General features: G+C 41.6%; 1 protein-coding gene across 12 annotated transcripts in view; it reads right to left on the bottom strand.

Moving 5' to 3' along the window:
• The window catches only part of Ctnnd2 (catenin delta 2), an 849,641-nt gene that overhangs the window by 538,575 nt on the left and 295,168 nt on the right, over nt 1–15,898 (bottom strand). For 9 of the 12 annotated variants that reach the window (XM_078018082.1, XM_078018095.1, XM_078018091.1 and 6 more), the window contains one exon: nt 5,667–5,779. The exons of the other annotated variants lie outside the window; for them this stretch is intronic. In XM_078018082.1, the coding sequence (XP_077874208.1) occupies nt 5,667–5,779 (113 nt within the window). The remainder of the gene's footprint in view (nt 1–5,666; nt 5,780–15,898) is intronic. 12 annotated transcript variants of the gene reach the window in all.

Below are 15,898 nucleotides of genomic sequence, written 5' to 3'. Positions count from 1 at the left end.
TGGAAGAACAGGGGTCTGGAATCTGCAGCCTAGGACTGGACTACAGCTATACATTTGCTATCTATGGGCTTTGATCAAGTACTTAACATATCAGGATGGTTTGCTCATCCATATAATGCAAGACATATTTCCTTGTAGGTGGTTGTAAGGGTGAGGTGAATGGTGGGTTTAGGAGCTGTCAGGGTCTACCACAGACCATCTCCTCCTCTCCGACTATCACACTTGGAGTTTGGTTTGGGCATCAATGCCTCCAAGGTTTATGGAGGAGTCTGGACTATCTCAGATGCCCCAGGGCTATGGTGGGCCAAGTAAGGACCTCTGGAATTATTTTTTTATGTGTATTTACATTATATATAAGAAATAGAATTAATTCTCTATATGATTACATATAGGCACATATATTAATTTAATATATAGCTGTGTGTGTGTGTATGTGTGTTTATTTGTTGATCTCTATGTGTATGTGTGCATGTGTATGAAGGAAAAGAGAGAGAGATAAACATGCGTTCCCTCCCTTCCCCACTCTGCTCATTCATAGGCCATTTCTTGTTTTATGGTACCAGGGGTTGAACCCAGGGGTACTTAAACACTGAGCTACATTCCTGTATTTTGAGATAGGGCCTCACTAAGTTGTTTAGGGCCTTGCTAAATTACTGAGTCTAGCTTTAAGTCTGCCTCAACCCCCCAAACTCTGGGGATTATAAGCATGGGCCAGTGAATCTTGTTGAGAACACTTCTCACAACCGTCAGTGAAATGCCACAGGACCCCAGAAAAGTCTACTAGGGTCATGATGTCATTGGGACATCAAAAGAACCTTGTCAACATTCAGACTTCATACTTATTGAGATCAATGCCTCCGTTTTTAAAATCCATTTGATTCCTATGTTCTACTCATCGACTTCTCTGCTCAAACAATATGCAATGCCTCTAGTGCAGGAACTGAGCTGCGATTGCTCCTATGGTGAGACTGTTGCTGTCTTTCCATATCCTGAGGTCTTATCCAGAGGAGCCACCTGCGTCTGAGCACCAAACCAGGATGCTCTCATGCCTACCCGCTGTCTAGCCTCCTCCTGAGATCCTTCTCCCTGCTCTCCACGGGGACTTTAAAAAGAGTGGCTGCAGGGAGGCAGGGGCAGGGATCATGTAATTAGCACTGCCACCTGCTTCTCTGCAGCCTGCTGATGTCACACTGCCTCTCTTCATTAGTAGAGGCTGTGGCTCTACTGGCCTTGGGCTATGGTCTATGCCCTCCCTGATGGACAAGGTCATGTCCAGCTCCCTGCCTCTGTGGCCTTCCAATGCCCAGTCACCAGCTCTGTTAGAGGAATTCCTCAGTGAAGCCCCAAGGTGCCCAGTGACCCAGCTCAGAGGCAGTGTGCTGCAGGACGGTCAGTCACACCGAGTCTGCGCCCACTGTGCCACTCAGGCTCCTGCTGGCTGGCTCAGCAGGCAGTGCAGCCAGACCCCTCATGTGGAGATGCCCTCCCATGGACGTGTTCTCCTGCCCTGCTCCACCATGGCTGCCTACTGACAAAGTGGACGCAATGATGTCATTGACCTGGAAGGGTTATCACAAGTATGAAATGAGGTGACATGAAAAATTCTCAGAAAAGTACCAGCCCACAGGACGATCACAGCAACTGTTAGTCTTACTATTGTCACATGTCCCCATCATCCTCATTGTTGTCATCATTGACATCACCATCGTCTACCCTCATCAGTCTTCAAAGAATGAAGCGGAGCTGAGAAGCAGTCCATAAGGTGGGTCCAACAGTAATTAGAATTCAACATTTCTCCACTATGTTCCTGCTCTCCCAGGGAGTCAAGGAGAGTGGGCATCTATTGAGATGCCCTTAATTTTCCAGTAGCACTTACGCAAATCCCCACTTATCCTTTCAATGAAGGATAAAACATTTTGCAACAGGGTGCTTCAAGAATTATCCACAAAGAGTTAGTCACAACCTATCCAATGCTTTATTGAGCTATGATGACTCCCAAAGAAGGGAATGGTCCAGTTTGGACTAATCAAGAACATATTCAAAGGTTATGAGCCCCTTAGATTAGTGATTGGAACAATAGAAGGAGGGAACCAGGCTAAAGAGACAGGATGTTCTAGGAACTAGGCACTACATGGTCGTAGGAACTGAGACAGGAAAGCATGGTAGAGGTTGCAGAAGTTGAGAGTGTCCTCGGTAGATCTGTGTATTCTGCAAACTAATCTCATGCCACGTGGAGACGGGATTTGGGATGAATGTAGACATAGGATGAGTTGGGAGGCTGCTACAGGGTCTTGGAGAGTATTCCAGAGGCACACACTCAGGCAGGTCTCTAGACCAAAAGGCTCAGCAGGCTGCCAGTCCAAGACCCAGTTGACAGGCTTGGTGAAGCTACTACCAACAGGGGCTGGTTTAGTCCCTAAATAACGGGGGACTAGACCAGGACATCAAACAAAGAGCACCTGCATAATGTGCCTGCCTCAGGTCTGGATGATTTTGGGGAATCTAGGAGAAATTATGGAACCAGATTATAATTATAGTAATGGAAAGAGGACCCAGGAGATGGGAAAAGTTTGATCTAAAAAATAGGTTCTGGGTGCAGAAAGCCAACGCAGGAAGGAGACAAGCCACACAGCAGAACTGTACCTCTAGTAACAAGCCCCTGTAGTAGTTCCTTTTGGATGGCTGAGAAGACTTGCACGACTATGAATCAGTCTGAGTACGGAAACTATGGTCTGCCTTGAATGTCAAGAAAAAGTCTGTGAAGAGTTTAAGAGGCCACAACGCTCCTGTTTGCAGCTATACTTAAGCTAGACAGCGAGATGCAGAAGCCGATCTGCAACAGCAAACATCTCCAGATCCCTCCCTCCCATGCCCAGCGTTCTCATTTACTCTTTGATGCTCTGCTGTAAGATTGACTGCTATAAATACATACTGATAACATTTTTTTTTCTAAGTTCAAATATTGCTGTGACTACCAGTCTTAGGAATCAGAGGGAACAATTTCCTGTCACTAGTAAAGGCAGAAGAAAAAAACAAGTTATATTTATAAGTGAATTCTACTTGTTACATAAAAATAAGTCAGGAAAATATGACTTGATTTTGTTTCAGTTCCTCCAAGAAATTCTCCCACCCACCCTCTAGCATCACTAGGAGGAATGAGTCAACATCTAAATTATCACAGACTTCTTTAACTGTCCTCCTTTTGGAGAAATTGTTGATATTCTATTTTTGTTTAAATATCCCTTTTGATGTGATAACTAGGTTAGTCTCTCACCCTTAATGAAGGCATGAATTTCCAAAGATGCTTTTCTGAAGCCATGCAAACAAGTAGGTTATGATTAAAAAAAAAAATCCAACAATAGTAGAAGGTACGTATGGGTTGTTCTCTACAGATATATCAATAAAATGCTTATGTTACATAAATGTGAATTCATACACTCGAAATTTATAAAAATACAAAGTATTCAAGTTAGAGAAGACTAATATTAACTATGGTAAGGGGAAATAATTGGACAGTGTCTTTTTCACTTAACACTCTTGTTTAATACATATTTAACATGGATTTGTAGACGAAGCACCCTGGGCTATAAAGCCAGGAAGTAAGGAACCAAAATTATCAAGAGATCCGTTTTCCATCTAAATTGGTCATTCAGTGCTGTGTTTGTTCAATATACTTTGGATCCAAGAAAAGAAATTAACTCAAGAAAAATCAAATGAACAAAGAGGAAAGATTTAAGAAGTTAACAGATAATCTTATGCATGCAGCCCATCCTAAAATAAAATAAAATAAAATGAAACAAACTAATTAAACTAGAGTCTCCCTAATTTTCAGGGCCCATTCAGGTTTCTCCGTCGGGCTGCTCTCTGTCACTACAGAGCCCTACACGAACACACAAGCTACCATGGTTTCTGTGCCCTGCATGTCACAGATTTTAAGTCCCTCACTCCAATTTTACAGACTCGTCATCGGCTGAGTTCCCCTTGGGTCAGATGTCCGCTTTAGTTCAGTCAGGAACCGGCTCCTACATGGTTCCCTAGACCTGCTCCTGGCAGGGGGTGGGGGAGTGAAAAGGAGTGGAAGACACACAGTACGTGACACCGTCACATAGAGAGATTAGGACATAAATCAAAAGGTAAGCAGGCTTCAGGGAAAATAGAGGTCAGTCCAGTGGAGCCTGGGGAGCAATAAAGCCTGACCCTCTGTGCCGCTCAAGACGTGGGGTCCTGCCCAGACCTCTTCAGCTGCGCACAGCCACATGCAGAGAAGCCAACGCAGGCTTACCTCTGTCCCCACAGCCACCCACCTGCAAACGGTCAACCAATTTGAAGGGAAGAATTCCCTCCCCTTTTCCTTACGCATCCTGTGTTGGCAACTGTGGATGCTTAGACAAGTCTGTGGTGAGTTTAAGAGACCACACTGAACCTCCCACCTGCTACCATGCACCAAGTATGTGGAGGGATAACAGATACTTCTCTATGTCCTATAATGAAAATGATATCCCAGCCATCTAACCACACAGGGCACAAAGATTTCCGTGTAAAGGTTTTCCATATTCAACCAATGAGAGAACAATGGGATAAGATGCGTGGCGTATGCACTTTGAGTATTTTATGGTAGCACAACCGATGAGTCCACCCAGCTCATGTTTTGGCTTCCAGAGTAAACTGGAGGCAGAGCCCAGGACCAAGAATCACTGTCCCCTTTCCGTCTATGACAGGCCATGGGACTGCCTATGAACAGGGGACTGTGAATGCAGTGACAAAATTGAAAATGCTAATGAGAATGAGGTCGCAGAGATGGCAGGCCCTGCAGAGAGCAGGGAGCTGGTCCTCACTTGCAGTACAGGGGCAAGCAACCCTTCCCAGCCTGCCTGCCCATGTCGTTTCAGATGGGGCAGGAAATGCTAGAGTTTATGTGATACTGTTCCCTAATTACGATGCCACTCTAAAAATGCAGAGTGCCCAAACCACATCACCAAACAAGGTGGGGAAGGACAATGTGCTTCTGAGCAATGGAAGTTCCATTCATGCACACGCATCCACACACACACTCACAATCCTTACATGCTTTGATATGAAGACATGGCCCTGAGGAGGGTGATTCTTCTGGTCATGTGACTAAAGGGTGGGGTTTTAAGACAGCACTGATTCAACTGTCACTTCCACCCATGGGTGGGTAAGTATTTTTACACATGGGGAATTGCACGTGTGGCTGATACTTGGGAGGCAATTTTATAATTTATCATTATATATTAGCAAACAATATAGGATACATCAAAATTTTCTCTAACTTTAGGAGCCTGCGTCTCTGGATCATTTAGGGAACAGCAATAAGAAGAAGCAACATTAGCTGCAGTCTGGGAGCTCAGGATTTGGCATCTCTGATTTCCAACAACTTGACTGAAGGCAACGCCTCCCTTTGTGTAAAATCATGCATAATTTGCATCCAGGGCAGACATTCATCTGGTTAAAAGAGTTCTGAGTACAAATCAGGCCTCACTAGGCATCTTTTGAACATCTTAAATCAGGTCAGTTGTCATTTCTTTCCAACGTCTGACTGAACATCCCAATTCCCCATCCAGGTTGGAAAGGAGAATCTAAACACCAGGATTTACTTTCAAAGACCGCTGGAAGCCCAGAAAGCGGGGAGAGCAGGGTGCCAGTACCTGATGCTGCTCATGCTGCCTGTCTCGGACCCAAGCTTGCATCGCTCTAGCTGGCTGGCGACAATCTGCCGTTCAGCCTCCAGCTCCCGGGTCAGCCTTTCAAACTGTAGTTCCTGAAAGAAACCAAGCAACAAGGTGAATGATGTCATCTCTGTGAAATGGGAGGTCCCCACTGAAGCGACAGAATGGCAGAGGGAAAGCCCCGTTTTCAAAGGGGTCACATTAGAGAAACAGGATGTAACCGAGGGATGTGACGAGGACTGGAAGTTCAGACAGGCTGCTGTCCACTGGCTTAAAAGGAGCTACTTGAGATCTGCTCCATCTCCTGTAAAATGGGTTCAGCGTACTCATTCTGTAAGGTGGGCTGAGGACTAAATGACATATGGCCTAGGAAACAGTGGCCTTGCTATTTCTGGCAGTTGGTCAGCTTCCAAGTGTCAGTAACATTCCTGACATTAAAACTGTAGGTTTAGTAAACAATTCCTTTGTTACCATGACTTAAAGACTGTGTTTACCCGCACTGGGCTTCTCACTGCTTCAGCATGCTAATCTGGTCTCCATATTACTTATGTACTATAAAGAAGATAATGCTTTAAAACCTGGCTTTTTCATGCTTCAAATTCCAGCAGAATCACAATATTACACATTCTATACAGTCTAATTGCTAAAAGCACAATCTTTGAGATACATGATACATCACCTTTAAAAATGATCATGTGACTCAATGAAAACGGCTTCTGCAAAGCTGACTAAAGCTTAGGATTAACTTTAATGAAAAATGATTCAGACAGAACTTTAAGGATCTCAGCTATTCCAATGACAGCTCTTTGGTGTCATATTCTAGTCATTTTATTTTTTACACAGTTAAATTATTTAACAAACAATTACAACAAATCATATGTTTTAACCAAAAATTTCAGGAACACATTTACAATTCCACATTTAACTTTATTGAAAAGATAAATTATCTGCACAGTTAAATTTTGGAAATGAGAAAACAAGAATGCTATCTCATACTGAAGCATTGGGTAGGGTCCGTTTTGGAGAATTTAAACTTCCAAAATTGTATAGATCTTTCTTTCCAAAAAGAAGATTTCATTGTATTCACTACCCTGGGATGGTCTCAGGTGAGATCTTTGAAATGTCAAACGTGGTGTGTCCCATACATATATTAAAACTACCCAGGTTCTTTTCCATGGGAGCAGATTTTTTTTTTTTTTAAAACATTGACGTTATTTGGGAGATTAAAGTAAAAGACACTTTGTAGATGAGACACCTTTTGCTTGAGGGAGCTAAGACTGAGGGGTAAGCTGTTGGTTAAGTCCCAACTTTTCTTCTTGCATATTCTGAAGGGCACCAAGTATTATTGGCAAGAAATAAATAATAAGACCTCTCCCAGATGCACTTTCTATATCTCACCTTCATTTCCTTCCCTCGCAAAGTCTCTTGCTTTGATAGTTCCCTCCCACAAAAATATCCAAGCTCTGGATTTTTTTTTCCAGACTTTAAAACATACTGTGTGTTAAATCTATCTGTGTAAGAGGAAGCCAGCCTGTACCTGTGCACTGACACCATCCTGAAACACAGCACGGAGCTCCTTACCACTATATGGATAGTAATAGTTCCTGTTATCTAAGGAGGAGTCTCAATTCACTGCATTTCCCTGGGACAGAGGGGAGACCATCAAGGTGACGTTACAGAGCCAGGGACTTCCAAGAAAACAAGGCAACCCAAAGACACCCCCCCGCCCCCCCCCCCTGCTTCCAACCTTGATTCTGTGACTAAGTCAGAAAGATTTCGGACACGTCACTCAGCAACAGGAATGCATTTGTTGAATGAATAGGAAAAGGGAAAGAGCTCACTCTAGGGGAGGAAGTGGATCCCATCAGAGAGGAGAAGCACAACGTGCCTCTCCTCCCCTTCAGTCTTTGTTGTTGTCATGTTCTCTCTAGATACAAATGACAGTAGAATGCATTTTGATGCATTATATGTATGGAGTATGACTTACTTTAATTAGGATCCCATTTTGTGGTTGCACGTGATGTGGATTTCACTGGTTGTGTATTTATATGTGTCCACAGGAAAGTTATGTCCAGTTCATTCTACTGTCTCACCTTTTCCCATCTCCCATCCCTTCTCTTATTCCCCTTTGTCTAATCCAATGAACTTCTATTCTCTCTACCCCTCCCCCGGTATTATCTGTTAGCATCCATATATCAGAGAGAACATTCAGCCTTTGTTTTTTTTTTGGGGGGGGGTTGGCTTATTTCATATGACATGATAGTCTCCAGTTCCATCCATTTAATTTATTCTATTAAGGATAATTCTATTCTTCTTTACGGCTGAGTAATATTCCATTGTGTATATATACCACATTTTCTTTATCCATTTATCTGTTGAAGGGCACTTTGGTTGTTTCCATAGCTTAGCTATTGTTAATTGAGCTGCTATAAACATTGATGTGGTCACATTACAGTAGTATGCTGATTTTAAGTCCTTTGCATATATGCCAAAGAGTGAAATAACTAGATCAATTGGTGGTTCCATTCCTAGTTTTCTGAGGAATCTTCATACTGCTTATTAGAGTGGTTGCACCAATTTGCATTCCCACCAGCAATGTATGGCTAAACCTTTTCTCCACATCCTCACCAACATTTATTGTTACTTGTATTCTTGAATACTGCCATCCTGATTGGAGTTGAGATGGAGTCTCAGTGTAGTTCTAATTGGCATTTCTTCCAATTGCTGAAGATGTTGAACATATTTTGATATATTTTTGACCATTCATATTTCTTCTGTAAAATGCCAGTTCAGTTACTTTGCTCATTTATTAATTGGATTATTTGTTTTTGTGGTATAAGTTTTTTTTGAATTCTTAATTAAGCTCTATCTGAGATATTTGTGGAAAAGATTTTCTCCTATTCTGTAGGCTCTCTCTCCATGTTCTTCATGGTTTCCTTTGCTGTGAATAAACTTTTTAGTTTGATAACATACCATTTATTGATTTTACTTCTTGTGGTTTAGGAGTCTTGTTAAGGAATTTGGTTCCTAAGCTGATATGATGGAGAGTTGGGCCTACATTTTCTTCTAGTTGGCACAGGATCTCTGGTCTAATGACTCGGTTCTTGAGTCAGTTTGAGTTGATTTGTGCAGGGTGAGAGAAAGGGGTTAAATTTCATTCTACTACTACATATGGATTTTCAGTTTACCCTGCACTGTTTGTTGAAGAGGCTATCTTTTCTTTAATGTATGCTTATGGTGCCTTTGTCTAGTATGAAGTAACTGTATTTATGTGGGTTTGTCTCTGTGTTTTCTATTTTGTTCCACTGGTCTTCATTTCTGTTTTTGTGCCAATACCATGATGTTTTTATTACAACAGCCCCATAGTACAATTTAACATCTGGTCTCATGATGTGTCCTGCTCTACTTTCCTCATTAAGGGTTGCTTTCCCTATTCAGGAATCCCATATAAAAACATACTAAAGGTGGTGCACCATGATCAGTGCACTTCATCCCAGGGATGCAAGGTTGGTTCAACACAGGAAATCAATAAATGTAATTCATCACATCAATAGGCTTAAAGACAAGAATCCCGTGAATATCTCACTAGGGGCAGAAGAAGCATTTGATAAAGTTCAGCATCCATTCATGCTCAAAGCACTAGAAAAACTAAGGATAGGAACATACTTCGATGTTGTAAAGGTATAAATGCTAAATCCAAGGCCATCATCATTTTAAATGGAGAAAAATTGAAAGTGTTTGTTTTAAAACCTGCAACAAGACAGGGATTCCCTCTTTCACCACTTCTATTCAGCATAGTCCTTAAAACCCTCGCCAAAGCAATTAGAAAAAAAATCAATGGCAAACAAATAGAAAAAGAAGAACTCAAAGTATCCCTATTTGCCAACAACATGATTCTAAATATAGAAGCCCCCAAAATCTCCACCAGAGTGTTTCTAGAACTCATAAATGAACTCATCAAAGTAGCAGGGTACAATATTAACACCCATAAATCAAATGCATTTCTATACACTAAGGGTGAATCAGCTGAAAGAGAAATTAGGAAGACCATCCCATTCACAATAGAGAAAGGAGAGAGAGAGAGAGAGAGAGAGAGAGAGAGAGAGAGAGAGAGAGAGAGAGAAGGAAAGAGAGAGAGAAAGAAAGAAAGAAAGAAAGAAAGAAAGAAAGAAAGAAAGAAAGAAAGAAAGAAAGAAAGAAAGAAAGAAAGAAAGAAAGAACTTGGAAAGCAATCTAACAAAATTGGTGAAAGACCTCTATAACAAAAACTACAGAACACTAAAGGGAGAATTTGAAGACCTTAGAAAATGGAAAAACCTCCCATGTTCTTGGATTAATATGGTCAAATGGCATGATACCAAAAGCACAATACAGATTTAACACAATTTCTATTAAAATTCCAGTGACATTCTTCATAGAAACAGAAAAAGCAGTCATGAAATTCATTTGGAAATATGAGAACCCAAGAACAGCCAGTGCACTCCAGCTTTACTGGGGATCCCAGAGAAGATCGAGAGTCCTGCCAGGTGCACTTCTTGACTTTCGACTGTCAGCAGTGTGACATCAGACTTTTAAGTTCCCCTGCCATGGCGACTCCAGGTCACCTGGGCCCATGCTAACAGGTTCTAACTGGATTCTTCACCATACATTCTTACAGGTATGGTTTGGAGAAACCATCTTTATCTTCCAGAATCTGGTCTGTGAAAAGGGTCACAAAAGTCTCTCCCTTCAAAGTAATTGGGTTCCTCTTATCAAAGTAATTTCTTTGCAAATAACAGGTACTTTGCTGAAGAATGTGATGTTCCATCCACTTGGGCCAGGCAGGGGTGCAGGCAAAATTGCTTTTCAGCAAAGAAAGCATGTGGGTGTCAGCACAGTGGGCCCATGTTAGAGAATTATACTCTTACCCTGCTATTCCCATCATCCCAGCTGTTTGTCCCCTAACAGTGACCCAGCACCAGGCTCTGACTCAGGTTTGCCTAACTGTGGACTTCTGAGATGAGACACACACCATGGGCTATGCTTGCTTCAGGTTCTGGGACAGAATGTTTTTTCAGTGTTGTTGACGACCGCTTCTTGATTTTCAAACTACCTTCCAAAACAGAGAAGCAGAGTGTCCAGCACTGTGCATCGTTGATGTATATCCACATTCCAACTGTTCTGTCTGAAGGACTACCTCGGGCCCTTTTTGCAGTATTTCTATTTTGGTGAATACTTTCAACTTGACATGATTTTAAAAGTTTTTATTTTGCCCTCATTTTTAAAAGACATGTTTGCTTCAAAGTCCTCTTAATTGCACTGTTTCTGGCCAAAAATCTATAGTTAACTTAAACTTTATTTCTTTGTATATATGTTATCTTTTTTTCTATCTGCTTTAAAAATTTTTCCTCCATCACTGGTTCTGTACAATTTAATGATAATGTTCTCTGGAGTTGTTTTATTCAAGCTTCTTATACTTGGGTTTCATTGAGCTTCTCAGACTTGAAGTTTGATGGAAACTATGTGATATGAAACTATGTGGTTTGATAGAAACTATCAAACCAAAAAAAATGCCACTATTTCTTTTAAACATCTTTTCTCTTCTCCACTTTCTTCTCTCCTTCAGTGACTTAAGTTAAGTCCACATTATTTTACTTGGAGTTACTCCAACTCATAGATTCTCTTTCTTCTTAAACATTGTGTGTGTGTGTGTGTGTGTGTGTGTGTGTGTGTGTGTGTGAGATTTCTATTAGGATGCTAAAGTTAAATAATATTTTTTTCTACCATGTTGAATCTACAATAATCCCATCCAGTGAATTTTTATCTCAGACTGATGAATCAAACCCCTGTAGAATTTTTCCTTTGGGTCTGTCTTAGATTTTCATGGCTCCATTTGACTTTTAACCCATGAAATACACTAACAGTTTTGTTAACTGCTATCCCTAACATCTGTGCCGGTTTCAGCTGACCAGTTTTTCTCCTCCATGTGGGACACAGTCCCCATGACTCTGGACGTGTGGTGCTCTTTGATGAGAAACTTCTTTTACTTTGTCGGGCTCTAGATACCTTTGTATTCCTGCAAGTGTCTTCAGCTCTGTTCTGGGACACCACAAGTTACTTGAAGCTAATTTCACACTTTTGCCTTAATTAAGATTTGTTAGAGGAAACAGCCCAATGTTTAAACTAGGGCAAATCTTCCTGCACTACTGAGGCAAGACCCTCCTGAGCACCCTCCTCCGGGCTCCATGAGCTTCCCAGCCTAACTGGTGAGTGCTGGCAGACCTTCTCAGCCCCTTTGCATGTAGGAGCTCATTCCTCCTCATTCAATCAAATAGTTCCTCCTGGCCTCTGGCAGTTTTCTTACAGTGACGGTCTGCTCTGCTCTGCCCCTGTGGACTGTCTATCTGCTACCTGAGTCTGAAAACTTCAGATGACTTTACCTCCCTTACATCCCCATGTTGTCTTCCCACTAAGGCTCCTCTGGGTCCCACCTTCCTGAAGTGTAGTGGGGAACCTGTCCCTAGGCCTGTCTCTGGCCATATAAATGTTCTAAGCCTTATTAGGAGTGCTTTTAGGGCCACTGCATGTCACAGGAGTGGGGAGCTCTCCAGACATAATCACCCTACCCTGGCATGGCATCATGTTTGGAATTGATACTGAGTTATTGATTAGGAACGAGAAAACGTGTAACTGAGGTTCTCATATTTGGAACAAGGAATTGATGTTTCAACTGAGGCTTGAGTTTTCTCCTTTGGTCCCGGCTCCTCTGTGACCCAAACACCATGAGAGCAGAGTATCTTCCAACAAGTGGATGAGCTCCTCTGGGGCTGGAGCTGCTTACAAGTGGGTGGAATGGCATTCTCCAGGTCTACGTCAGTTTGGTGTTTGGAGGAAGGACAGACAGGCCTCTTGTGACCCATAACCTCTGAATTTCTTAAAGAATTTGGGATGGAAAAGTATTCAAGAAAAGGTACCTTGCTAATGAGGACAGTGGAGTATGCAATAAATCAACTAGAAAAATAAAAGTATGTGAACATGTTCAGTGGAGTGTGCAGTATGGGTTGTGTGTGAACATTGGCACTGAACAAATTCAGTGGCGGGGAGATTATACACCAGAAAGGGAAGAGTGAGGCAGGGTCTTTAAAGGGTGCCTAGATTTGGATGGAAGACAAAACCACAGAAGCAGAAAAGCTGGTAGACAAATAATCCTGCGGGAGGACATAAATACCATCTTGTGGACGGCTTCATAGAGAAGTCATGACTTGAAACAGACTGTAGGAAACGTCATCTGTAACTTGTCCATCAGGATTCCAGGGGAATTTATAACGGCGAAGACGAAAGGGGACATCCTGCCGTAAAAGAAGCTTTAATAAAAAGCAAAGTTGTGCCAGGCAACTTGTCTCCACGCTGTGTGAAAATTACATTGTTTTAGAGATTATAAACATCCATAAAAACATTAGATATGGGATGCCAACATTCCAGATTTAAATGGTTTCACTCCTAGGATAGCACATTGTTGAGTCATGTAATACATTAGGGTTATTATAAGCAAAATATTGTATAGTCATATAACTTTGTCCTAAAGAGCCTAAATTAATAATTTATTTGGTTTAATTAAATGGAGTTTATTAAATGTTTTTCAATTATTAAAAGCATGTAAAGTGTCTCGAGGGGGCTTAGCCGACTCAGTGTAGAAACGGAAATCAAAACTCATAGTTTCACTAATTCCTTCAATAAATACATCATTGAGCATGTAGCATCAATAGAGTACAAGATGATTTAAGGAACGGAAACATTTAGACTGAACTGTGAATTAAAATAGATGTGTGATGATCTTGCTCATCTGAGAAGATAAAGAGAGACTGGACACTGCACGTGGAGAAGGGAGAAGACGGAGGTGGCACTGTGTGGCGGAAGACATGCCACTCCTCTAGAAGGCTGAGAAATCAGTGATTGACAGGAAACAGGGAAGCAAGATTCTAGTTGGCCATGCTCAGGCTCATTGCCAGAAGTAGGAGAGCAACCCCAAGACCCCCCCAAGACTGCTCTGGGCCCTGTAAGAACTGTCACATCTGCCATTTCTCAAGAGGAAGCTAAGAATGTGGACCAGCACCTTCCAGGCACAGTGGAGGGGCTGGCATAGTCCTCATGGGTTCGGACAGCATCGTGGCCAGCGTGTGGGTGAGGAGCAGAAAGAGAACCTAGGGTGGACAAGCTCAACCATGCAGTTGACAGTTCAGGGGCCCTCCACCCTCGGAACCCAACCAAGAATCCTTCTTCAGCTGGGTCAGGTTCAGATCAGAAAAGAAAGTCTACCATCATGGAATATGTTCATGATGGAATACTATTCAGCCTAAACAAGAAGGACATTCTGTCACCTGTGACAACACCAACGAATTTGGAGGGCATTATGTTAAAGTGAAATAAGCAAAAGAAGACAAAATATCACATGATCTCACTTTTCTGTGGAATCTGCAGAAAAATTCCTGGAAGCAGAATCGGGTCTTCCAAGGGCTAGCGGTGGAGATTCAGATTTCAGGAGATCAAGTTGGTCAAAGGATACAAATTTCAGTTAGACGGGAGGCATAAGTTCAAGGGATCTAATGTACAACATGGTTATTACAGTAAATAAATTATATCTTATTCAAAATTGATGAGAGTAGATTCATGGGTTCTCATGATCTATGAGGTGATGTATGTATTAATTAGCTTAATTAAGCTATTCCACAACATATGAATGTTTATTTCATATAAACATTTTTACATGCTAAATATATAAATTTTACTTGTCAATTAAAATGAATTAAATAGATACTATGAAAAAAAGAGACATGGGCTGGGGGTAGAGCTTAGTGGCAGAGCACTTGCCTATCACGTGTGAGGCACTGGGTTCTATCCTTGGTACCACATAAAAATAAATAAATAAACGTATTGTGTCCATGTACAACTAAGAAAAAAATTTAAAAAGAGACATAATAATACCCCCTCCTCCAAACATCAAATCACGGTTTATGCCTCAGCTCTTGTACTTTACTTGTTTTATTATAATTATCTATTCAGGTGCGTGTATACCTGCTAGACTGAGAAAATCTTCAGGAAGGAACTGGGCTCTAACCTGCAGTTTGATCTCTGAGCCAAATACCTGGCACACAGTTGGGTTAGAGGCATTTGTTCACGAACACATGGCTCAAGATCCTGGTCACAGCTCCCTGAATGGAACTGAGACATTGTTACACCCTCATTTCTCCAAAGAAGTTATCTCATGATCACAAAGTATTCTCATGTGAGAATACTTCTGCAGGACATCTGGAAAATCAGCAGCTCTGTGAACTGTCTCAATCATAACATTCTCAGGACTTACTACTCTATACCAGTATAAGGATATAAATGCACAAGCATTACTTGAAGGGGCTGTGAAATGTTTAAGTGTTTTGGTTTGGATCTTGAATGCTGAGGAGCTCATGTGTTGAATGCTTGGTGCCCGACGCAACAATGTCCACAGGAGGGGCTTTTTGGAAGTGATGATTGGCTCCTGAGGTCTCTGTCCTCATCATCAGATTAATCTATTTGATGAATGAATAAGTTGAATGGACCACTGGAGGTAAAAGAAACTGTAGGCAGGTGTGACAAGTTTGAAGGAACTAGGTCACTGGGGGCATGCCCTTGGGGACTACATCCTGTCCCAGCATCCTGCCCCAACTCTGCTTTATTTTTTAATATTCTGCCTTGGAACAGACCCACAGCAATGGAAGCCACCTATCACAGACTGAGACCTCAGAAACCATGAGCCAAATGAATATTTGCTCCTATAATTTGTGTTTTTGGTTACAGCAATGTAAAACTGACACACTATGTAATGCTGCTTTTGCTTAAATATCTTTTGTTTTTCTTTTTAACCACTGACTGTAATATTGTGGTTAAAAATAAATATAAATACAAAAAAATTAACCATATATACAATTGACCATATGTACAATTTCATAAAGGAAAATAAGTGTCATTGTTTTTAAATCCAATTATTCATGCAAAAATTGAAATGGGTAGAATATTCATCAGATTGCTTGGTGCAGGGACACACATTTGTAATCACAGCAAGGAGATACTGAGGCAGGAGGATTGCAAGTTTGAGGCCAGCCTCAATCACTTAATGAGACCCCCAGCAATTTAGCAAGGCTGTCTCAAAATAAAATGTAAATCAGACTGGAGATGTCGTTCAGTGGTAAAGAGCCTTT

Source organism: Ictidomys tridecemlineatus, chromosome 1, assembly GCF_052094955.1.
Source record: "Ictidomys tridecemlineatus isolate mIctTri1 chromosome 1, mIctTri1.hap1, whole genome shotgun sequence".
Lineage (NCBI taxonomy): Eukaryota > Metazoa > Chordata > Mammalia > Rodentia > Sciuridae > Ictidomys > Ictidomys tridecemlineatus.
The sequence above is the reverse complement of the archived record's forward strand: the minus strand, read 5'-3'. Positions and strand labels throughout refer to the sequence as shown.